Source organism: Gobio gobio, assembly GCF_949357685.1.
Source record: "Gobio gobio genome assembly, chromosome: 14".
Taxonomy (NCBI): domain Eukaryota; kingdom Metazoa; phylum Chordata; class Actinopteri; order Cypriniformes; family Gobionidae; genus Gobio; species Gobio gobio.
The window spans coordinates 5,598,308-5,625,318 of NC_137107.1; the positions used below are offsets into that span (position 1 = coordinate 5,598,308).

The 27,011-nt window shown below is 35.1% G+C and overlaps 1 protein-coding gene across 2 annotated transcripts; it reads left to right on the plus strand.

Annotated features, from left to right (window-relative positions):
- The first annotated feature begins 1,642 nt into the window (after nucleotides 1–1,642).
- On the plus strand, nucleotides 1,643–21,365 carry sra1 (steroid receptor RNA activator 1). Of its 2 annotated transcripts, none has more exons than XM_079835244.1 (5): nucleotides 1,643–1,728; nucleotides 5,055–5,171; nucleotides 11,225–11,442; nucleotides 18,151–18,259; nucleotides 20,534–21,365. In XM_079835244.1, exons 1-5 carry the CDS (start codon nucleotides 1,704–1,706, stop codon nucleotides 20,683–20,685), a joined length of 621 nt encoding a protein of 206 aa, XP_079691370.1. In that variant the 5' UTR covers nucleotides 1,643–1,703; the 3' UTR covers nucleotides 20,686–21,365. The 2 variants fall into 2 exon arrangements, with proteins under 2 accessions (XP_079691370.1, XP_079691371.1); XM_079835245.1 differs by having other exon boundaries at nucleotides 5,055–5,149; nucleotides 20,534–21,072.
- Nucleotides 21,366–27,011: the final 5,646 nt, after the last annotated feature.

Consider the following 27,011-nt stretch of genomic DNA (forward strand, 5'->3'; position numbering starts at 1 on the left):
TATGAGGGTAAAATGGCCATACTTGGATTTTCCCATTCAATACAATGAATCTATACACTGCATCTAATTTGCATATTAATGTGTTCTTGGTGCAACATGTAATGAAAAAAGAAGTGTAATGGTAGTAATAATTGGCAACATTTTCATAATATCTAATATTTCATAGGAATATTGATATGTAATGTATTTCCATATTCACTTGTTGTGTCTCCTGATAAACATGATTTAACTCCTGGCGTCTCTACAGTGCACATTTAGAAATCAATGCCCTGTTCTGTAACAGAAAGTCATATTTGCATTAGAAACCCCATAACATTTTCCTGAGATGTTCATTTATAACAAACAATTAGAAAATTAATCCGATTTAAACTATAATTAAAAAATATGATCATATTTCCATAAGAGTGCTAAACATTAATGTCAGCCGTTTTTAAAGACCAAGAATTAGTTGTTGTCCTGATGAAACCTCACAACATGTGGTATTTCTGCAAAGTCCCGAATGTGCTCTTTACAGGACATCCAGACTGGGACATGTGACATGTATGATCTCAGAGAAATTCACTAAAATATAACGTCCACTACAGTGGACAAAAGTCTATTCCTGAGGATATAATATCCAGCGCTGTGAGAAAAATAATAAAATGCACGAAAACACAACACTGCCATAAGTTTTTGCCCAAACCTCAAAGGCCTGTTTAAATGATTAAAACTAGAAGCATATCTTAACTCTGTTACATTTATCGTGAATACTTATACACAACATGTTATATGCATGTGTGTTTGGGACATCATGAGACAACCAGAAAATGTGGCAGAATGGACAATATTCGTCTGTATTTGCAATACACGAGCCGCTTTTATAATACACAATATTTTGTATATTTTTCCCCTTTTTCTAACCATTTAAGTCTTGATCGCATAAATGCTCCTTTTGCTTTATTCTCATAAACATGATCTAATTCAATGTCGTAAAAAATAATTTTATTTAAAAACTCAAAATCACTCAAGGCATTTTTCTTCATATTATTTAGATTTATTATTTCCTCAATAATTGAGGACAGAAAATCTGATGAATTGCATAGTGATGTCATCAAAACCATTGATCCATATTGGCAGATTTGAGAGACACTTTTATCTTCCAAAATGCTAGTTTTGTCATTGTTGAGACGCACACTAGCTTATAGATTACAGTACGGCTAACATATTCATACTTCATTCATATTTTGATTTCATGGGGACTTTAATGCCATTTTATACAAATTAAGAAGTAAACTAATTGGATTAATTATTAATAATAATAATAATAAAAAACATTGCAATAACAGTGCTTTTACTTTGCCAGGCTGCATATTTTTTATGATTAAGTAGTAAACATTTCAACATTTTTACAAATTTGCTTTCCAAAATTCAGTTGCCAAATATTCTGTTTTAAATATATTTATTATTATCACTATTATTCCATATGTAATAATTGGTCCAATACGGTTTAATTTTTAATGTATTTAATCCAATACATTTTACATATTTACATTTTAACAGTTACTCTATTATTCGGATGATAAACTAACACGATAAGAAATATTTATTACACATATATTTATCTTTTTTTTTGTATCGTATCCGAGACTTTTATTTTGCCTTTAGCGCTGTTGTTGCTGAGCTCACGCGAGTCCCAGTGTTGGTGCTGGAGTCTATGGGCGGCGATGAGTGATCGGTTTGTTAAACCAGGTAAGATATAAACAATAGTTCATGTATATAAACCATATAATTCATAACTTACATATGATGTGTGGGTGTACGGCTCGTGTGAGTAAGCGGCAGAAGTTAATGTTGTTCCTCTCATTCATTCCTCTCAACTTTTCCTGTCATTTACGGTGAGCTTTAAACAACAACAGGAACTAATGCGGACAGAATAATAATAATAAACTATAATCCTCATTGACCATTAAATAAATGTTTCCGAGTGTTTCCTTTTGACAGCTGATGTTCGGAGACGTGGCAGTTGGTGTTTATGTCTCATTTAAAGCGACAGTGAAAACTATCACAGCAGTTTTTCCTGCTCATTTTAACAAACAACATTGTAAAATTCAGTAAGATTCCCACCAGAACATAGAAAATAGTTTTCTTTTGCTTTTTTGCCCGATTACTTTGCCATATTTCGTCTATTAGTACAACAGGGCTAAAGGCACACCTTAAGAAAATGTGCTTTTCCTTACTCCCAAAGTGTATGAATGCAGATAATATATAGATATGTTTGTATTGGGCATCTATTGTGTGAAAATAAATCATAAAAGTGCTTTATTTTGTTTAAAATCGTATAAATGTGTGATGTGGTGGGGGGGCCTTTTACCCCACAGCATAAATTATGTATTTAATAGTTAATACTTGTTCAAAACAATCACTTTAGCAAAGTTTGAACTTTTAATTTTTGTTCAAGAAATATACTGTCATTGAAATATGTTAACATAAAAATATATTTAAAAAATACAGAAATAATATTAGATCATGAAAACATTTGAAGGAGATCCCATTATGATTTAATATTTTATTAAACCTTTTAACTGTCACCGTCCCGCTGGCGGGACACCTGGCACTCGCCTTTTTTCATATCATATATTTTAGTAATTATCATAAATTAGGTATCATTCGAAAGCTTACGAACTCAAAATTAATCCTGTGGAAACTGTTTTGAAATTGGACGATGCGTTACCATGGAAATGGTACTTTAAATTCTTCTAGCGGCTCCTCCCCCTAGTGGGCGGTGTCATGTTTCATATTACAACGTTTATTTTAACTACTTTATAATCAAAATCTTTTCTAATCTTGACAAAACATATCGTCAGAAAGGTCTGAGTCTCAAGGGTCCATATTTGGTGACCGTTTTGTGATGGAAGTGACATTTTGGACAGAAATTTACAGGAAAATGCATTAAAAAAACAATCAATGGAATTTGAATGACACCCGGTGGCTGTTTGTGGTACAGCATCTAAACACCATCTCATGGGGACTTACATTTTTGTGATATCAACTTCAAATTTGGAACACAACTTGGTTAGACATATGGCTTTGATTTTATAGTCATTTTAGATTAAAACATTTTTGTAAAATATATATTTTATATAAAATAAAAAATATTAGTACAGTATTTTTTATTTACAGTAAATTTAAACTTCCATAATTGTTTCATACTTTCATATTTTTGAATTGCTTTCACTTCAGCAATAATAAGTCTTCTTTAAAACAAGACCAAACTTAGGTCAATATTCCAAAGCATTCTTGAATTGCAGCCCTTTAAGTTTGGATAGTGTATTCTCAAAAAGTTAAGGGGTTTTTAAATGACGTGATTAATATCATATTTTTTTAAAAAATATGATTGTTTCATTTTAAATATGGTGATTATCTCTAAGGTGGCACCCAACGCTTCCCGTCTGAATGTAACCATGTCAACAAATGTTAAAGTCAGCGGCTGTTTATTATCATGTTTATTATCATTATTACCTTTTACACCAAATACTTGACATATTCTTCAGTTATTGGAAAATCTGTTGCTTTAATTACCTTGATCAAAACTGAAAATCATTAACAAGACCTTTGTCTCAAAATATAAACATTAATTTTAGTAGGGCTGTCAAAAGATTAATCGCGATAAATCACATCCAAAAAAAAAAGTTTGTGTTTACATAATATATGTGTGTGTACTGTGCATAATTATTATGTATATATAAATACAAACACATTCATGTATATATTTAAGAAATATTTGCATGTGTATACTGTATATACATTTATATAATTTATATATAAATATAATACATTTTTCTTAAATATCTACATGCTTGTGTGTGTTTTTATATATAAATAATAATTAACAGAGTACACACACATATATTATGTAAACACAAACTTTTATTTTGGATGAGATTAATCGCGATTAATCTTTTGACAGCCCTAAATTTTAGACTTTAACCACTTAAACTCTGCGGACCCAGTACTAGTATATACTTTCAATGTTAAATGTCCGTGGAGGAGCTCAGACCTCATAAGTGGTAGCATTTGAAACTTTCTGGAGATATGCATCACTTTGGCGTTTGTTTTTCACAAAGTAACTTATTTACACTAAATTACTCTGGGACGCTTGGATTTGGCCGACCCAAATTGAAAAGCTTCCCATACACACAGTGTCTCTAAATACACATTACTGGTGGCATTTAACAGCAAACCCTTTAAAGTTACATAAACCACTGCTAAAAGTGATAAACATGTGAGTATATGTTGTCTGAGCTGTAATAACCCCCCAAAAAAGAGTCTCTTTTTGATTTTTGGTTATAAATTCATTGTTGAAAGTGTGCGTGTTCTAGCACCCTGCAGACAGTTTGAGCTGTTTCCACTAAATTCCAGAAAATACTGGAAAAAAGATTGGTGTCTGTATCATGTATGCAAGATTTATTCAAAAGGAATATGACCTTTTTTATGTAATTTCTGTCTGCCCCCCCATCCCCATCCCCATATACAGTGGTATAAATGCAATATCCCTGTCTTTTTTACAGAAAACCCTGAAATTACTTAAAAAGTGATACATATTATAGTATATGTTGTGTGTGATTTAATAAAGATAAACAAATCTTGCATACATGATACAGACAAAATATTTTTTTCAAGTATTTTCTGTAATCTAGTGGAAACAGCCCAAACCGTCTGCAGGGTGCTAGAGCACACAGTGAAGAGTTACACACTTTCAACCATTAATTTATAACCAACAAATCAAAAAGCGTCTCTTTTTTTTGGGTGGGGGTATTACAGCTCAGACAACATATACTTACATGTTTATCACTTAAAGAAAAAAAAAGAAAAAAACTCGGATCCTCTCTTTCCTCACACGTATTTTGGTGCTTAAACTCCCCAGGAGTTTAGTGTACACAAATAAAATAAGTCTTGTTTTCACTCTCTGTTTGGCATAAGCAGGGCACATGGGAACTTGATGAGCTGGTGTTTGGGCTTTATTCGTTTTATCCGGAAAATGAAGTGATTTAATAATAATGTTGCTTTCGACACAGGAAATCAGGAGCATGGATGGAACGACCCACCACAGTTTTCCTATGGCTTGCAGAAGGAGACAGGCGGACCGAAGAGGAATATTCTCAACAAGAGGGTACATGCGCCCCAACTTACAGGTCAAGCTTATCCCCCAGATTAAATGTTCTTATCTGAATCTGGATTTACCTATTTGCGTGTTTGCAACAGATGACTAATTGTATTTTTGCTAAACTATTGTACTACACAGTTGTGGTCAGAGTAACAGTAAATATGATCAAAGATGGCTCTAACAATAAATCTGCATTGTTTATCCTTCAAAAATGTAACCTTTCATTGAAGTAAAAGAATTGAAAGTGGGGGGGGGGGGATCACATTATGAAGTACAGGGCTCGACATTAAGCCGGTTCACACGCTAAGTAAATCTGTCATTCACTCGTCCGAGTAAAACATTTGCTTGTCCGGATTTTTTTTGTAAGTATAATCTATACTGAAGCAATATTCTCACCAGTGTTTAACCAGCTTTGACATATTTAAATATGCATATTTGTCATATTTTTACCTTTTTATAAAGGGCATTTTTCCATAATCTATTAAATATAGGATATGCTTCAGCTTTCCTTTTATATTCTTAAATTTGATCTCTAAATTAAATTAGAATAAGACACTATAGGCTGTTACCAATCAAATTCAATCATTTACACTGAAAAATTACAACTGCATTAAATAATGTTATGAGATTATTTTAAATATTTTTAATATACAAATAATAAATGTTGGAAAGATGAAACTAAACCACCAGTAGGTGGCAGCATGTGGCCGTCTTAATGAGCGAATCATTGAGTCAATTCAGTGAAACGGCTGATTCATTCAGGAATTTGGCGGTCATTGAATCTTTGATTCAACTGATTCACTAAAACGCTGAATCATTCACTAACACACACTGTTGCTGTGAGATGTGTTACGGTTCTGCTGTGATCTTTGTTTTGAACTATTTTCGCTGCTGAAATAGAACAAAAACAGTCCATATTGCTTCTAAAATGTAAGTGACTTAATGTTAATTAATTGGTTATGGAGCTGGCGTATGAAATCAGTGTCGTGTTCAGTCGTGATGGTATTCAGGAAAACAGCACTCTTGTTAGTGTAATGATGCTTAACTGTATCATATCGTCGCTGTCCGATGAAAACCACGTATGTCCATTTTGCAGATTTTGAGATTTTTCGACGGATTGAATGTCCAGGTTCATTTCCGTATACAGTATGCGTCACATATCTAAATGGCCAATGAAAAGTTGTGAAATCATGTCATCTGATTTTCACGTATATCCATTTGGTGTCAAAGCTGTCAATCACGCCGCGTATCTCCCGCCCTGTGGAAGCGTCTCGCCGGTCTCGTGAAGTTGTTTCATCGAAGCTCAGCACTGGATAGCCGAAAGTACGACATTGAAGCTCTCCACAGTTTAGTTCTAATCTAGTTCTTCACAGATTAGTTTGCTTGCTAGTATGTAAATAAACTCGGTCTCTTTGAAAAGATTCAGCCTTTTTTTTCTCAGTCAAACTGATCAAATTATAGCCTGTAATGCTACTGTCATGATTGTCACTAGAACATGCCTCACTCACACTGCTATCACCGCTTCCAGAGGTTGAGAATATCCAGCACGTATTCCTCACGTATTCCTCTAATTCCATTCTAATTAATGATCGGAAGAACGTGTATCGACCACCGTTACTGTAAAATATGCACGTATGTCCATTTAAACTCAATTTTGGTCAAATGTGGATTATATCATTACACTGGCAAGAATATGGTTACATGTAAAGATGCCGTACCAAGTATGACAACGCTACATTCAACTGCTTTTGAAATACAGTGTTTTTTTCACTTCCTGAAAAGTAAGCGTTTTGGACATACGTGAGTTTCATCGGGCAGCGACGATATGTTATAAATAATAAAACTGCACAATTTTAACTGTGTGTGTTAACTGAGTTTCTGTGTGTGAGCGGCGCTCATTTGTTTTCAATTTTCTCCTCGAGAGTCTGCGCGAGCCTCAACAGCTCAAGCTTGTTAACATCAGTTTGTTTTATATTATCCACTATCGATCTCCACTTACACTGATGCAGAATCATTATTGCACTTTGGTGATTCCCTAGTTATTTTTTGTTTTGACATTTTATTCAGGCTACTTGTCTGTCGGGCAAGTAAAATTATTTTTCACTGCCCCTTCAAAAATCCACTTGTCCCGGACAAGCGTTAATGTCGAGCCCGGAAGTAAATGTTTTTCTCTAAAACACGTTGGGCGCAATAATAATAATAATAATAATAATAATAACTTTATTTCTTTTTATTTCCACGTATTTTAAATTCCCTTAAAGGGTTAGTTCACCCAAAAATGTAAATTCTGTCATTAATTTCTCACCCTCATGTCGTTGGACACCCGTCAGACCTCCGTTCATCTTCAGACACAAATGAAGATATTTTAGTGTAAATCTGATGCTCTGAAAGGCCTCCATTGGCTCACTTTACACTCTCAAGACCCTTAAAAGACACTAAAGACGTCGTTACAAAGTCCATCTCACTACAGTGGTTCTACAATAACTTTATGGAGTGACGAGAATAGTTTTTGTGCGCAAAAAAACCCTAAATAACGACTTATATAGTGATGACGATTTCAAAAGACGGCATCATGAAGCTTCGAAGCGTTATGAATCAGTGAGTCGAATCATGATCCAAACTGCTGAATCGACTCACTGATTCATAACGCTTCGAAGCTTCATGATGCCGTGTTTTGAAGTCGTTATTTAGGGGTTTTTTTGCGCACAAAAACGATTCTCGCCGATTCATAAAGTTATTGTAGAGCCACTGTAGTGAGATGGACTTTGTAACGACGTCTTTAGTGTCTTTTAAGGGTCTTGAGAGTGTAAAGTGCATTGAGCCAATGGAGGCCTTTCAGAGCATCAGATTTACACTAAAATATCTTCATTTGTGTCTGAAGATGAACGAAGGTCTGACGGGTGTCCAACGACATGAGGGTGAGAAATTAATGACAGAATTTTCATTTTTTGCTGAACTAACCCTTTAATCATCATCACAACAAGTAAAACCACAGAATATAGTTCTGATGTGCAGCAAAATATTGTTGAGCTTCACAGAATAGAAAGTGGCTGTGAGAAAAGAGCTAAAGCACTGAAGATCCCCATTTCCACCATCAGGGCAATAATTAAGAAGTTCAACCAAAGATGTGCTGAATCTGTCTGGACGAGGACGTGTGTCTGTATCGTTTGATTGGACAAAGACTCTCCAAGATCACAGATGGAGAATTGCAGATTAGTTGAGTCTGGGATCAGAAAGCCTAAAAGAATGATCAAGCAGCTCCTACATCACCACATGTTGTTTGGGAGTGTTTCAGGAAAAATCCCCCTCGCTCATCCAGAAACAAACTCCAGCATCAGACACGACTGGAGCTTCAGACGGACCTGGTTCTGTGTTCAGACGACAGTAAAACAAGAGCTTTCTGGCAGAAAACACACCAGATGGGATGAAAAGTCCCCCATGCCCACGGTTTAATACACCGCTGGATCTTTAATGTTGAGGGACTATTTTTTTGCTGGAGGTCCTGGACATCTTGTTCAGACACACAGTGTCACAGATTCTAGCAAATACCAACAGATAAACAATCAAAACCTTCTAGAAATCTTCTAATGGGCCGTGGTTAGGGATGACGAAAACTAAACATTTTCTTGACCGACCACCGAGTCTCATTAGCCGGTTGAAACCGGTTAACTGATTAGTTTAAAATATGCTGCGCTATTTGAAATAACAGCCGCGAGCCACGCCTGCAATTTCGCAACTCTGTGGCATCTCTCTGCCGCTCTGCCTCCCGCTCTCACACACACACACTCACACACACTCACACACAACCACACACAACCACACACACTCACACACACTCACACACACACACTCACACACACTGTCCCGGCGCCGCCTCCTGCCTTCCACTCACGTCACTTTTTTAAAATCCCCTACAGCGCGAAACATGAGTCCCGCAAACGCGGCGCCGAGGAGCTTGTTTGTAATCGGAGGACAAATGGCTCCTTACTTTCGCAATGGTTTGGGTACAAGGTGATCGTGTTGAAAATAAAGGCATTTGTCTAGCGTTAGAAGCTCATTTGAAACATTGCCGCGGCTCATTTAAGAAAATGACAGCTCCGAAGAGACGGCGCTTTAGTTCGAGGTAGTGCTAACAATAATAAAGAAAGATGATGATCAACACCTTATGTGTTACCACTGAAATGTAGATGTAATATATTTCCAAATGTAAGCCCATCTTATGCGGAATGTTGTCTAATAGACTGCAACACGATAAAACCAATGGATAGAACAGGCACCTTCAGAATGCGTAAAAGACGCGCGGCCAAGGCAGGTCTAACTCACTGTGTGCCTTCTAATTAAGCACTGTATCACACAAGTTGCAACTTACATCTGTGTCGTTCTTTTTGGTGAAATGGTCCCACACACTACTTTTCTTTGCACGCTTCATACTGTCGTCTGCCCTGCTAACCTCGAGTGTTTTAGCCTGTTTACTTTTTGCAAACCTTGTGAGCGCGCAAACCCAAACGCTGTGACCTCGCGCCAAATGTTTTTATTGGTTTATTAAGTACAAACAGGCGAGTTATGAAACATTGAGTGTGAGGGATTTGTTCACTTCACACAAAAAGATTTTGGAAGGAGATGGCTAACTGTAGTAGCGTTTAGTCCACTGTCTATAATAGCCTAATTTAGAGATCACTTTTCTTTTCTTTTTACCGACAACCGACAACTTTGATCGGTTAACGTTGATACGGTCAAACGGTCATCGGTTAACATCCCTAGCCGTGGTTGGATCTTCCATCAGGACAACGATCCAAAACTAACATCAAAATCAACACACAAATGTGTCACTGAACACAAATGAAGCCACGGCCGTCCCAGTCCCTGAGCTGAACCCTGTAGAGATGAGAGATGACCTGAGGAGAAGAGCTGGGATCTGGAGGATCTGGAGAGATTCTGTGTGGAGGAATGATCTCTGATCTCCAAACTCATCAGGCATTACAGGAGAAGACTCAGAGCTGGGATCTTGGGAAGAGGACGTTGCGTAAAGTATTTAATAAAAGGGTGCCAATAATTATGTCCAACATGTTTTGGAGAAAAAACATTTATTTCATGAAGAGATTTTCCCCATATTTTCAATTCTTTTACTTCAATGAAAGGTTCGATTTTTACAGCCATCTTTGATCATATTTACCAAAAGGGGCAATAATTCTGACCACATCTGTATGGGTTGTTTAATCTTGTATAGGCCTTTTGATTTGATTAAAAAAATATATCAAATTCATCACTCTTTGGAGCAAAAACGGTTCTCTAGGGCACATTACATATGACTATTTGGGCTTTGAAAGATTAGGAGGATTTCAGCAAAACTCAAAATATTAGTTTGAAAAAAATAGTAGTTTATAATGTTATGAATTTCAAAAAAAAAATCTGTAAGCACTTCTACCACAGAAAATACATATTCAATTCCAAAGTTGCAAGTGAAAAAAGAGATTGTTTTTAGTGGAATTCATCTGCAACTTCACAACACAAATGTATTTGAATTAGGGCTGTCAAAAGATGAATCGCGATTAATCACATCCAAAATAAAAGTTTGTGTTTACATAATATATTTGTGTGTACTCTGTATATTTATTATGTATATATAAATACAAACACGTCATGTATATATTTAAGAAATATTTGCATATATATACTGTATATACATTTATATAATTTATATTATATATAAATATTTTATATATAAATATAATACATTTTTCTTAAATAAATACATGCTTGTGTGTGTTTTTATATATAAATAATAATTATACACAGTACACACACATATATTATGTAAACACAAACTTTTATTTTGGATGAGATTAATCGCGATTAATCTTTTGACAGCCCTAATTTGAACACAAATGATTTATTAATTATGGTAACACTTTTGATGCACCCCAACAGACCATGAGGAACTTTGTTACTAAATGTCATCTTATTCTACTTACTCTAACTGTCTACTAATAGTCTAATGAGAGTTTTTATAACTAGTAGAATGTCTAACCGAAGTAAAGTAATAAAAATAAAGTGTAATCTTAATGATTTCTGCCCATGTAGGTTCAGGATCAGAGATGCAGTCCACACCAGTGGCGGGGATAACTCCTCCCCGGGGAATAAATCCTCCTCCGATGGACAGCGTCACTCCACCTTCCATGTGTCCCAGAATTCCCTGCGATGGAACGGCACAGGCGGCAGAGCTGGAGGCAGAGCCATGCATTGAGGATGTGCAAGAACCGCTGTATGGGGCGTTGAATGCATGTAGACATACTGTGAAGGTAAAGTCATTGTGTTCAGAGCATAAGCCAATGGGAGGGTAAAAAAAAGTAGTAAAATGACTAAGGGCGTTTTCACACCTGAAAGTCCGCACCAAAGTCCGAACCGAAGTTCATGTTTTGATACTTTTTATACATTCGGTTAGTTTTGGTTTGGTTTCACATTGCAATTATGCGAGCGCACTACAGAACTTTACGTGACACACTTGCGTCCACTCGTCTTCTTCTATGTGGGCGGCATCTGGACATTGATTGGTTTGTAAACAGACGTGCGTCTGACTCGTCTTTGACGAGAGTGAATGAACGGACGCATATCACCGCCACTATTGAACAGTGAAGAATAGAATTGCTTGACATATTTTTTATTTGTTACGTTTAAAAGTGGACATTTCAAGCTTTATATTCACATATTTCTCATGTTTGTGAGACGAGTAGCTGCTGAGTTTGGGTTTATTTGAGACGCGCTCCAGTTCATGTGTAAAGCATGTGATCGCTCCCACGATTATTGTCTGCTATAGACTATTTGCTTCTTATTTATTAAATCCAGGCAATTATCTGATTAAACTTTGATTAAAATTAAGATACAATTTATACAAAACTAAATTCACATTAAAGAAAGGCTTTCTAAGCAAAATCACACAAAATTTCGTTCAAAATTATTTCTAACTTTCTGACTTTTGACATATTGCGCATATTTCACTTTTCATAATCAATGTAGCCTAGATTGAATTTAAAAATAACATTATAATATTTAAACATAAACAGGAACTTCCTGTAAATGGTCTGAAAGTCCGAACCATACAGAAAATGCTTTCACACTAGAAACGAACCGAACCTTTGTTCAGTTTGATCCGGACCGAGACGACCTCTTTTCGTCGGACCAAATTTCGTCTGTTTGTTCCGGATCGTGGTCAGGGAAGGTTTCACACCTGCAATTTTGATTCGGACCAAACTGAAAAGTCAGAAAATCCGGACCAAACAAGGTAGGTGTGAAAACGCCCTAAGACATATTTATGGTTCTGCATTAAAGGGCCATGAATCCCCCTGTTTCAACAGCCTAGAGCCCTGCACGGGCCTCAAAACTAGGCCCTAGGGGCCCGTGTTCGACAGCTCATCAAAATGATCAGCCAGAGTCCGACTGGAGCCCGTGTTTTTTTTTTTTTTTATCCTCCCTATTACACATTAGTTGCAGCCATTAAAATAGTTCAGTTTTGTTTTTAATGTCAAAGAAGTTATTTTTCGTTTTGTTTCTTTATTAAGTTCATTTAGAAAAATGTTTGAAGCATTTTTTTGTTTGTTAAAGCAGCACTAGGTAGGTTTTGCTCTCGGCTCCCCCTACAGTTGGGAAACAGTATTGTCCTCTACTACTGTTGTAAACTCTGTCATTCTACATCAGTGGATGCATCGCACCTGCATTTGTTGACATGAAAACTATAATAGCCCTGAACACTGCAGGAGTTCACATGCGTGTTCTGCTTGCGTCGCGTGTGAAATGTCTTCATCCCAGGTACAGTGGCATATGTTTCAGCATGTCATATGAATATCATTTCATGGGTTTTATTTTTTTTCAAACGCCAAATGATCGCGATGCTCACGTTTACAAGCCAGCGTCATTATAGTAGCCTAGTCTATTGGTTCCAGTTTTACAGAATCTATATGATACTTCAATTCAATGTTTGAGTGGTAGGTAATAACCATAAATCCTCAATATTATAATATCAAGCTACCCTTAACCAATATCACAGACATGTTAGGTATCCTAAAATATGATTTTGTACATCTTATGTATTTACTTGCAAGAATGTAGCCCCTCCTCCTTCAGCTCACGCCAACGAGCAAACGCTGCCCAATGTTGATCCTCGTCCTGCCTTTAATCCGATCACTTTCTCATTTCCTCCGACAAAACCTTTGCTTTCTTATTTTTCTGTGCTGCTTCGGCCATGACTATAACATTCGGCAAACAAATGATAGTTTGGCTTGCACGTCCGAATTTAAGGAAGTGGTGGTGGAAGTGACGCATATGCCGTAAAGCAGTCGAATTTTGTAGTTCTTTTTTTTCCCGGGTTACTACCCAAAACCCGAAGTTTAAAAGTACGATTAAAAACAATACAGACCCCGTCAGGCTATGGCAGACGTGTCATTCAACCTATTGTAAGTCGATGTATCATCACAAGAGTCTTGAAAATATATTATAAAGGTTGAAAAGTTACCTAGTGCTGCTTTAAATTAAAGTTTTTGTTCTTTAAAGTGACGACCAAGCGGCCAGCGGCTGACAGTGAGTTAACCCAACGCTTTAGCCTCTCAAATCAACACTTGTCAAATTAGTTAGGCTATATTTCGTTTTGTTTCTTTATTAAGTTAAAGGGTTAGTTCACCCAAAAATGAAAATTATGTCATTATTTATTTAATTATTTAATTAATTTCTCACCCTCATGTCGTTGGACACCCGTCAGACCTCCGTTCATCTTCAGACACAAATGAAGATATTTTAGTGTAAAGCTGATGCTGAGAAAGGCTTCAGATAGGCCTCCATTGGCATTCAGTACATTCACACTCACAAGACCCATAAAAGGCACTAAAAACGTCGTTACAAAGTCCATCTCACCACATAACAATAATTTTATGATGCGACGACAATAGTTTTTGTGCGCAAAAACCCCCAAAATAACGCTTTTATCCAACTTGTTCTTGTCTTCCGTGTGTGTCTCCACGACGCATGCGTGAGAATATGAGCAGATCCGGCGTTCGGACACATGACCCAGAAGAGATTTGTTTACAAGCAGAGGAAGACGCGCGTATCTCAGCTGATGAATTCTACATTGATCGTGCTTTAGGTCTCGGTGTAGTTCTCAAAATGGCTTAAGTGTGCATTTCATGGATTCCTGAACGCCGGATCTGCGTCATATTCTCACGCATGCGTCGTGGAGACACACGGAAGACAAGAACAAGATGGATAAAGGCGTTATTTTGATTTTTTTTTTTGCGCACAAAAACTATTGTCGTCGCTTCGTAAAATTATTGTAGAGTCACTGTGGTGAGATGGACTTTGTAACGACGTTTTTAGTGTCTTTTATGGGTCTTGTGAGTGTGAATGTACTGAATGCCAATGGAGGCCTATCTGAAGCCTTTCTCAGCATCAGCTTTACACTAAAATATCTTCATTTGTGTCTGAAGATGAACGGAGGTCTGACGGGTGTCCAACCACATGAGGGTGAGGAATTAATGACAGAATTTTCATTTTTGGGTGAACTAACCCTTTAATTTAGAAAAAAGTTTGAAGCATTTTTTTGTTTGTTAAATTAAAGTTTTTGCTTTTTAAAGTGACGAACAAGCAGCCGGCAGTGAGTTAACCCAACGCTTTAGCCTCTGAAATCAACACTTGACTTGTCTTGCTTATAAAATCCATATAAAACACTTAAAGCATGGTTTAAACGTTTAGCCTACAATCACCACCATCACAGTAAAAAGGCATTTTTGACATGATGAGGCAGGCAGATCGCAACGGCACGCAAATGAAACGGGCTACACAATCTAAACAAATAAAAATAAAAAATAAAAACATGCAGGTTGTCTTGCCTTACACCTCTCTGGGAAATGAATATAAATCCGATCTTCAATTCCTGCGCTATATCCACATTTAGAGTTCATGTCAACGAAAGCAACCGATATGAGCATTTTATTCATCAGCTCATTTCAACATCAAAGACGCATTATGAGAACGAGCGACCTAAACACTGGTAAGAGCCTTTAGTCTCATTAGTTTTAATGAAGATGGTTGTGTTTTTGAGCATCTCAGACTTAGCTTATTTTCAGCTTCACTTGTGGCAGTTTGTGTGTTGGTTTGCTTTACTCATTTGCAGATGTGTGTTGCATATGCCGTCCTCTAAACACTGTGAGCCGGTCTTGACAGTTGCGGACTCGCGATATCATGGTCTCATGTTATTTCCACCAGCGCAGCACATCTCATTGGTTCTTTTAATTATTGAATGTCTAAAATATAAAAGGAAGGAGAAGCCTAAAAAGGCCCGAATCCCGGCCCACGTTTGAGGTATGACAGGAAAATTGGCCTGAAGCCCGGCTCTAGGGGCATCAACGGCTTCTGATTCAGACCATTTTATTTCGCTCTTATTAAAAGCATCAAAGCTTCCCACAAATGCACACTGCAAATGACCATTTAAGTTACACAATATACACATGGAAGCTCACCGTTACACAAACACATGTATATCCTGTGTCACCTGTAATTAAATGGACAATTAAACGCACAGCCATTCGCAATTTGTTCTCTGCATTGAACATATGAACATATTTTGTGGAGTTTTTATAAGCGTTTGGTCGGTTAAATGGCCGTGAAGAGCGGTTACACTCACAGTGTGGATGAATCGTGTTTGTGTGTAGACTCAGGATCTACTGAAGAGAACGTAGGCAACGCAGATACTCATACAAAGCGGAAAAAACACTCGTTTTTGATCCATTAAAGGGTTAGTTCACTCAAAAATGAAAATTCTGTCATTAATTTCTCACCCTCATGTCGTTGGACACCCGTCAGACCTCCGTTCATCTTCAGACACAAATGAAGATATTTTAGTGTAAATCTGATGGCTCTGAAAGGCCTCCATTGGCTCAATGCACTTTACACTCTCAAGACCCTTAAAAGACACTAAAGACGTCGTTACAAAGTCCATCTCACTACAGTGGCTCTACAAAAACTTTATGGAGTGACAAGAATAGTTTTTGTGCGCAAAAAAACCCTAAATAACGACTTATATAGTGATGACGATTTCAAAACACCGCATCATGAAGCTTCGAAGCGTTATGAATCAGTGAGTCGATTCAACAGTTTGGTGGTTTGACACGCGATCCGAATCATGATTCGACTCACTGATTCATAACGCTTCGAAGCTTCATGAGGCCGTGTTTTTAAATCGTCATCACTATATACAGTTTTTTGTTATTTACTCTAAAACATTTGATGATATGTAATGAAAAGTTTTTGAAAATACTTCTTTACTTACCAGTGAAGGCGACTCATATTTTCTGGGGTGATTAACTGGACGGAAATGAGAGAAAAAGGCACTTTTCATTGGAGAAAATATGGAGCTATGTGACCTGTGCACATGTGCTGAAACAGGACACAAAATGGACCCCTGTGGGTCATGTGACCACTTTTTTGCACTTTCATTGATTAGTATTTGAGTTCTTCTTCCCTGAGATGCTTCTGTAAGTCAGAAATGTTAAACAAAGGACAAAAATATTCAGGCAAATTAATAAACTTTTATCTAATTTCGCCATTTTGTATTGAAATAGGCCTATGTGATTCATAATGTAAATGAACAAGAAATATTAACAAAGCCGTTTTCATCAGATTAGGATATGATTAGTAATGAATCTGTGCATAGTGTAAATTAATATAACTCCATTTGTAGCTCTGAGTAAATAAAAGAGCTCAGCTTTTTCAGTCTGTATTGGGTATAAGATTAGTAATGAATGTGTGCATATTGTGAATTAATTTAATACATTTAGTCACCTAGCTTTCCTGGTAGCCTTCAGCAAATTAACATGTCTATGAAAATGATTCATAAAACATAAATATCAGTTAAACATATGTTTTACTTTCTTCACTGACGAAAATGGAAAAACTATCAGTCATATCTGCCCACTGACATGGTTATTGTTATCTCATTTTTGGCTTTCAGAACAAAATGCTCATATGTAGATCATGGAAATCAAAAATTTCTCAGGGGAGCATGTTCCCAAACCCCCCTAACCTCACATTCGGGATCTCAGTGATTATAAATCTGCCTACATTGTATGATTAAGGGATGTACAATATGGTAACGCAGAATAAGGCATTAATATTTGCTTTATAAGTATTAATAAACAGCCAATATCCTAATATGCATACTAATAAGCTACTAGTTAATAGTGAGAATTGGACCATAAACTAAAGTGTTACCATTTCATACCTTCACTGGGGGCTGAGAAAGAAAACATGAGACGGCATGTCTGTATTTTCCTACACACACTCTTTTACTACATCCCCCAGAATCCCCCAGCACTATAGCTACGGAATCTCTATTGTCTCAAATGCAAAACTTGTAAGCATTCAATACATCACAATAGTGTTGTCAGAAATATAAATATTTTGATTCTGAAATATCTGAACCTCTTCAAGACTCATTTACCTCAGAACAGACACATGACACCAGCGTCTCTTTCTCTCTCTCTCTCTCTCTCTCTCTCTCTCTCTCTCTCTCTCTCTCTCTCTCTCTCTCTCTCTCTCTCTCTCTCTCTCTCTCTCTCTCTCTCTCCGTCAGCGAGTGACACACACACCCTCCTCCTCTCATCACTCGCTTCATTTGCTCCGGATGAATATTGTTGCTGTTACAGGGCTTGAATTTTGCGTGGGATTGGGCATAATTTTACTCAATCCCACAGATGTTGTTCACACACCCAAAGTGCGGCACATAAAGCTGCCTCTCAGAACTAAATTTTCGCTGCTTATTGCGCTTAAACACTCAAAAACACACAAAATAATGTCAAAATGCTGGTCTTGGCAAGTATTCCCGTAAACAGTTGAGAAAGAAAGCGAATGTGTAACAGTGTAATGGATCCGTGCGTCAGCTCTTAAAGAGACAGCAGCCTAATAAACCTGCAGGTGTGTTGGATCTATGGACATTTATGTTCCTGTCGTCGTCTTCTTTTTTTCAGAAACAGATCTGTGATGATGTAGAAAGGCGTCTGAAGCTTTTTGAGGACATGTGGAAAAGTGGGAAACTCTCTCCTTTGGTTAAACAGAGGATGCACAGCTTGTCCCAAGGTGAGTCTGTGTTGTTCACTTCCATTCACTGGTTCAGTCAGAAAACATCGCAGAGCAAGTTATGTGTACAGTAGTGGCCAAAAGTCATGTCATGTGACCCTACAAGCTCGATTAAACCATCAGATTATGAGGAAAATATTTTATCATTTTAAAATATTTGAAATACGAGGGAAGAACAAAACACTAAACTTGATTGAAGTTTTCATCTGACAAAATTATTGGTCCAAAAAGGCAAAATTGAGTACCACATAATCAGTTATTAATATTTTGTTGGTTATCTCTTGTTTTTGCTTGTTCATGTTTTCTTTGCATGAAATCATATTTTGTCTATTCAGACAAGCGCATGCATATGCTGAAATTAGTCATTTTTTGCTGCTTATTGCGCTTAAAATCACTTGTTTTTAAACCGCAAGGCTTAAAAACGCATTGAAACGATAAGTTTTGAGACGGCACAGAACGGTAACGTCACGTGAGCGCAACCGCGATATAGACGATAGTCCAAAATCTCTACCAGTTGACAGATTTCTACCAGTTAATGGTGTCTACTAGTATGGAGGATGAGAAATGACTTAAGTATTAATAAATAAATGAATAAATACGTAAATGCAGAATTAAATAAATAAATAAATGTATAAATAAATAAATGAATAAATAATTAAATGCTTAAATAAATAAATTTATAAATAAATAAATATATATATATATGAAGAAATAAACATAGAAATACATAAATAAATGAATAAATAATTAAATGCTCAAATAAATAAATAAATAAATGCAGAAATAAATGAATGAATAAATAAATAAATAATTTTGTCAAAAGTATCATTTTTGTATTGTGCTATTTTTGTATCATTTGTGTTATACTATACTTTTTCTACATTTATTTATTTTTACATTTATTTATTTCAGCATTTCATTATTTATTTATTCATTTATATTTATTTATTTATACATTTATTTATTTCAGCATTTAATTATTTATTCATTTATTTATTTATACATTTATTTATTTATTTCAGCATTTAATTATTTATTTATTCATTTATTTCAGCATTAAATTATTTATTTATTATTTTATTTCAGCATTTAATTATTTATTTATTTATTCATTTATTTATACATTTATTTATCTGAGCATTTCATTATTTATTTATTCTTTTATTTATACATTTATTTATTTCAGCATTTCATTATTTATTTATTCATTTATTTATACATTTATTTATTTGAGCATTTAATTATTTATTTATTCATTTATTTATACATTTATTTGTTTATTTCAGCATTTAATTATTTATTTCAGCATTTAATTATTTATTTATTTATTTCAGCATTTAATTATTTATTTATTCATTTATTTCAGCATTTATTTATTTATTCATTTATTTATACATTTATTTATCTGAGCATTTCATTATTTATTTATTCTTTTATTTATACATTTATTTATTTCAGCATTTCATTATTTATTTATTCATTTATTTATACATTTATTTATTTATTTCAGTATTTAATGATTTATTTCAGCATTTAATTATTTATGTATTTATTTCAGCATTTAATTATTTATTTATTCATTTATTTCAGCATTTATTTATTTATTTCAGCATTTAATTATTTATTTTATTCATTTATTTCAGCATTTATTTATTTATTTCAGCATTTAATTATTTATTTATTCATTTATATATATATATATATATATATATATATATATATATATATATATATATATATATATATATATATATATATATATATATATATATATATATATATATATATATATATATATATATATATATTTATTTCAGCATTTAATTATTTATTTATTCATTTATTTCAGCATGTAATTTATTTCTTCATTTATTTTATTTCTTCATTCATTTATGTATTTCTATATTTATTTCTTCATATATTTATTTCTTCATTCATTTATGTATTTCTACATTGATTTATTTATATAATTCTGCATTTACGTATTTATTTATTTATTTATACTTAAGTCATTTCTCGTCCTCCATATACTAGACCACAGCAGTCTAAATAAATGAAAAATGAGCTTCAATAATTTCCTAAAACTTATGAACTCATCCATTATAATGTGCATAAACTGCAGCATCTCCAGTAGGCCGGTTGAAATGAAGGGCATTTTAATAGTGTCCGCTCATCAGCAGGGCTGGGCTGTTTATGGTAGTTAGGGATGGGCGATATAACTTGGCAAAAGTGAACAAAATGGAGGAAAAACCTGCTGGATGTGCTTGGTTTCAGACGTGAAGAGCCAGAACTGGGACGCAGCGGATGAGGTCCACCGGGGCCTGATGGTGGATCATGTTTCTGAAGTCAGTCAGTGGATGGTGGGAGTCAAGCGTCTGATCGCTGAAGCTCGGAGCCTGAACAGCGGCACAGATCCAGCCTCCTGAGGACTGCATGATATCCAGTGCTTCTCTCAAAACACACGTTTCTTTGGACAAGCTGCCACAGGGATCTGTCTTATGTAAAGTTGTGTATTATCCTTCTTTAACAACCTGTCTATTACCATCTACTTCATCTGATATTACTTCTATTTTTGTAGGGTGGTGCTGGGGAACCGTTCTTTCTTTCTTTCTTTCTTCATTGCAATCTTGATTTGTATTTTGAAAACACAAAACATGAAAATGTATGCATTAAGTATCTTACTACTGTACATAAAAACCTGCTTTTAAAAGAGGGTTGATGGCCAACTATTTCAGCCCGAATAAAGCCCACATTCACAGGTTAATGATTTAATCAGTACAGTTATGATGTGCAATAAAGTACATGTTGAAACGTAACCATTATGAAGCATGAATTATGCATAGTTCATAACAGCATCTTAATTGCATTCAATTTCTAGTACATGTACAATATCACTAAAGCCACACTTAAAATCTCTCTCTCTGCTGAATGCCTCATTTAAGAAGAGTTTCATGAGTTTTGACCAAACTATGAGAATGTTAGAAGAGATATGTTTCATATTTCTAGGCCAGTAGGTGATCCTGAACTGTTCTAATAGGGCTTGGCATATCAATGAACCCATACAAAGGAAAGTTTGGCACGCAGATAAACGTCTAATTTGGAGTCTAGCACCATTTCTTTCTTTCTTTTTTGAGTTATAGATTGGGGATTGAGATCCATAGGATATGTTTCACAATATGTGTCTAGTTTACTAGTTAGGGCACTGATCAGGGAGTCGGCCATTTTAAGGGCTGTCTCAATCGCGAAATCCTTCCAGTGCACCGAAACATTTGCTCGTTGAAAAGTCCGGGTTTTAAAATCAATGAGGTCACAAATATAAGGGTTTTTTTTTGAGAAATTTTTTTTTTCTCTGATTTACATGTGTGCATTTCTAAGACATTTCAAGGCCAAAAAATGTATAAGAAATAGCCAGTGTTGGGGAAAGTTACTTTGAAAAGTAATGCATTACAATATTGCGTTACTCCCTTAAAAAGTAACTAATTGAGTTACTTAGTTACTTTTTAAGAAAAGTAATGCGTTACGTTACTTTTGCGTTACTTTTTCTCACCTGGGCTGGACTTGTTTCTGTTTATAACAAAAAAGTTATATTTTTGTGCAAAGGTAAAGACCTCTTCATACCAAAATGTAAATAATAAGCCCCAGGCTGAGGTAAAAATGCAGATTCCTGCATGAACACTAGAGGGCGCAGCTCTGGATAATGGAGAATAGGATGCAGGAGAAAAAAGTTTTACCAATAAAAACTAAAAATCTAGTAAAAATTAATCATCAAAGGTCAGCAGCAAGACATTGGTAAATTAAATATAAAGGTAGATTAAATGCATAAAATTGTTGTTGTTTTAAACATTTCATTATTGGAGGTTTGCTAATACTCTGATTTTGTATTTGACTGATTTTATTCATTTTCAGGAGTACAGAATCTTTATTGTGCAAGTGAGATAAATAAATGCTCACATTTAGTCTAGAACTACAATAACCATCATGTTCACACACACACACACACACACGCACGCACGCACACCACACACACCACACACACACACACACACACACACACACACACACACCACACACACCACACACACACACACACACGCCTCTGCACTTATTATTCTCAACATGAGGACAGGAGAGCTGTCAGTCAAATTAATGTGAAAAAGTAACTCAGATATTGTGTTGCAAATTTGAAAAGCAATGCATTACTTTACTAGTTACTTGGAAAAAGTAATATTATTACGTAACTCAAGTTACTTGTAATGCGTTCCCCCAAACACTGGAAATAGCTTTCAAAGGCAGTGGGCAGTAGATTATTTGTCAATACCGCTCTAAAGCTGAGCTTTGACTGTAGTCTTTTCATTTTCGTCTGTGTCCGTGAAGAAAGTAAACATATAGGCTAAATATCAGTTGACCATATGTTTTATTAATCATTTTCTTAGACTAGTTAAATTCAGAAGCCTTGAGCTGGAATTCGCGCTAAGCATCTTCTGTGAATGTAAAGCCAGTATACTTGGATTTGATTGGTCATCTCAAATATAATATTTTGACATTGACGAGCGGTGAGGCAGCGCTGATGAGAAGCACTTGGTGCTGTGCTATATCCTTGCAGCACTAAAGTAGTATTAATACTATATTAGGCATATATTTCACAACATTTATCACATACAGTTTATTGCATGACATAAGTATTTGATCTCCTACCAACCAGTAAGAGTTCTGGCTCTCACAGACCTGTTAGTGTTTCTTTAAGAAGCCCTCCTGTTCTCCACTCATTACCTGTATAAAAGACACCTGTCCACACACTCAATCAAACACACTCCAACCTCTCCACAATGGCCAAGACCAGAGAGCTGTGTAAGATCATCAGGGATAAAAGTGTAGACGTGCACAAGGCTGGGATGGGCTACAGGACGATAGGCAAGCAGCTTGGGGAGAAGGCAACAACTGTTATTTGCGCAATTATTAGAAAATGTAAGAAGTTCAAGATGGCGGTCAATCTCCTTCGGTCTGGGGCATTATGCAAGATCTACAATGTCTCAACAGTTATACAGTTTTCAAGGTCTGGCCACGTCATTACTGCAGGTTGAAGGATTCTGATTGGCTAAGAGAAAATAGATAATCATGGTAAATTTCCACACATTGTCAGTTAATCAGATTCACGTCTCCATAGATCACTTGTTGACGCTTTCAGCCCCAATATTACGCACACATACAGATGCACAGTCTCTCTAAAGTTGGAGTTGGTTGAGCTCCAGTTCTGACCAGAAAGTTTCCCAAAACATACAGATAACATGTGCTTTCTCTCAGCCAATATTCACCATAATTCTTTAGTGTTTCAGTAAAAGGAAATAATATAAAATATAATATTAAAAGAATATAAATAAAAGCATATAATTCAGTCAAAAGGAATGAAACCAAACATTCTAGAGAACATTCAAACTAGTAGAAATCATTTAAATCATCTTAATATAGGAGGATAAATATTGATTAATGCTTTGATTATATTAGGTATATTGAAGCGGCATTGGATTTCAGAATCCGTCCATCCTTCAGGGTGGACAAAGACTCTCCAAGACCTCAGATGGAGAATTGCAGATTAGTTGAGTCTGGGATCAGAAAGCCTAAAAGAATGATCAAGCAGCTCCTACATCACCACATGTTGTTTGGGAGTGTTTCAGGAAAAATCCCCCTCGCTCATCCAGAAACAAACTCCAGCATCAGACACGACTGGAGCTTCAGACGGACCTGGTTCTGTGTTCAGACGACAGTAAAACAAGAGCTTTCTGGCAGAAAACACACCAGATGGGATGAAAAGTCCCCCATGCCCACGGTTTAATACACCGCTGGATCTTTAATGTTGAGGGACTATTTTTTTGCTGGAGGTCCTGGACATCTTGTTCAGACACACAGTGTCACAGATTCTAGCAAATACCAACAGATAAACAATCAAAACCTTCTAGAAATCTTCTAATGGGCCGTGGTTAGGGATGACGAAAACTAAACATTTTCTTGACCGACCACCGAGTCTCATTAGCGGGTTGAAACCGGTTAACTGATTAGTTTAAAATATGCTGCGCTATTTGAAATAACAGCAGCGAGCCACGCCTGCAATTTCGCAACTCTGTGGCATCTCTCTGCCGATCAAAAGCATAAACAATGCAGATTTATTTCAAAGCCATCTTTGCTCATATTTACCAGGAGTATCAATATTAGTGGAGGGCACTGTAGAAGCTCACTATGTCCCCTTATTGGAAATTCGGAGGTGCGAAACATAAATTGCGCGGACCAACTCAATAAACCCAGTGGGTCCAATCATACACCCGGTGCAATGTGATGGCAGGTGCGACGTTTCAGCCAGACGTTGTTTAAATATCAAATCAAATGCACATCTGTTCATCCATGGGCGTCTGGTCTGGAAACCAGGTGTGTTCAGGAGCATTGTTGGCGTTGCTATCGTGAGGAACTGAAAACGACTGAGCCATTGACCAACACAAACCTGCTCTAAAGTCAATAGCGCAGGACTTTTTGTGTTATTTAACGGGCGTGTTAGTAATATGAGCCTATAGGTGGGGCACAAAACGTGTACACACACAGGGACACGCAGCAGCACACACACAACTTTAAATATTGAAAATATTCTCCTCTCTGGAGAAGCGTTCAGTCTTTCCGCTCACATGTAAACAGTGAATCCTCCATGGTGTGAGCACAACTGGCTTTTAAAGGGAAAGGGAGATGAGATTCTGATTGGTTTATTGCACGTTACGCCCAAAACACACCCATGACTGTTACAAACATAATAACATGCACTCCTCAAAACTTGCCAAGAAAAGAGAATTCACAACAAATACGCAATGACAACTTCAACACTTTGTAAAGTACTTTTATTTATAAGCCCGGTTGCCTAAGAGCCAAACTGCAAAAAGTACATTTTACTCAGAAAACAATATCGTATCCACCCACTTTTTGACAATAAAAACAGCATGCCTCAACAAAACACAGTATATACGTCAAAAACTATCAAAAGATGCCGTTATGCCTTTCATAAACTGTACTGAAACAATAGAGAAGACAAACACATCAAAGAGGCCACCAGTAGTCATTAACAATGAACCGTTACTAGAAGACATAGAAAAAAGGTTTCCATGCAGTTTATTTTTCAATTCTAAATGTGTTTTTCTAAGGTAAATAAAACTTTAGTTCTGTAATGACAACTAAATCGTTCAAATACTACGAGCGAATCTTTGTCGGATATGCAATGATAATTGAATAATAATTAAATCATTCAAATATTATGAGCGAATCTTTGTCAGATATGCAATGATAATTGAATAATAATTCAAATCTTTGTTGGATATGCAACGATAATTTAATAATAATTAAATTGTTCAAATATTACGAGTGAATCTTTGTCGGATATGCAACGATAATTGAATAATAATTCAAATCTTTGTCAGATATGCAATGAAAATTGAATAATAATTCAAATCTTTGTCGGATATGCAACAACAATTGAATAATAATTCAAATCTTTGTTAGATTTGCAACAATAATTGAATAATAATTCAAATCTTTGTCGGCTATGCAACGATAATTGAATAATAATTAAAATCTTTGTTGAATATGCAAGGATAATTGAATAATAATTCAAATCTTTGTTGGATATGCAACGATAATTGAATAATAATTAAAATCTTTGTTGGATATGCAATGATAATTGAATAATAATTCAAATCTTTGTCAGATATGCAATGAAAATTGAATAATAATTCAAATCTTTGTCGGATATGCAACGATAATTGAATAATAATTCAAATCTTTGTTAGATTTGCAACAATAATTGAATAATAATTCAAATCTTTGTCGGCTATGCAACGATAATTGAATAATAATTAAAATCTTTGTTGAATATGCAACGATAATTGAATAATAATTCAAATCTTTGTTGGATATGCAACGATAATTGAATAATAATTAAAATCTTTGTTGGATATGCAATGATAATTGAATAATAATTCAAATCTTTGTCAGATATGCAATGATAATTGAATAATAATTTAAATCTTTGTCGGATATGCAAGGATAATTGAATAATAATTAAATCATTCAAATATTATGAGCGAATCTTTGTCGGCTATGCAACGATAATTGAATAATAATTAAAATCTTTGTTGAATATGCAAGGATAATTGAATAATAATTCAAATCTTTGTTGGATATGCAACGATAATTGAATAATAATTAAAATCTTTGTTGGATATGCAATGATAATTGAATAATAATTCAAATCTTTGTCAGATATGCAATGAAAATTGAATAATAATTCAAATCTTTGTCGGATATGCAACGATAATTGAATAATAATTCAAATCTTTGTTAGATTTGCAACAATAATTGAATAATAATTCAAATCTTTGTCGGCTATGCAACGATAATTGAATAATAATTAAAATCTTTGTTGAATATGCAACGATAATTGAATAATAATTCAAATCTTTGTTGGATATGCAACGATAATTGAATAATAATTAAAATCTTTGTTGGATATGCAATGATAATTGAATAATAATTCAAATCTTTGTCAGATATGCAATGATAATTGAATAATAATTTAAATCTTTGTCGGATATGCAAGGATAATTGAATAATAATTCAAATCTTTGTTGGATATGCAACGATAATTGAATAATAATTAAAATCTTTGTTGGATATGCAATGATAATTGAATAATAATTCAAATCTTTGTCAGATATGCAATGAT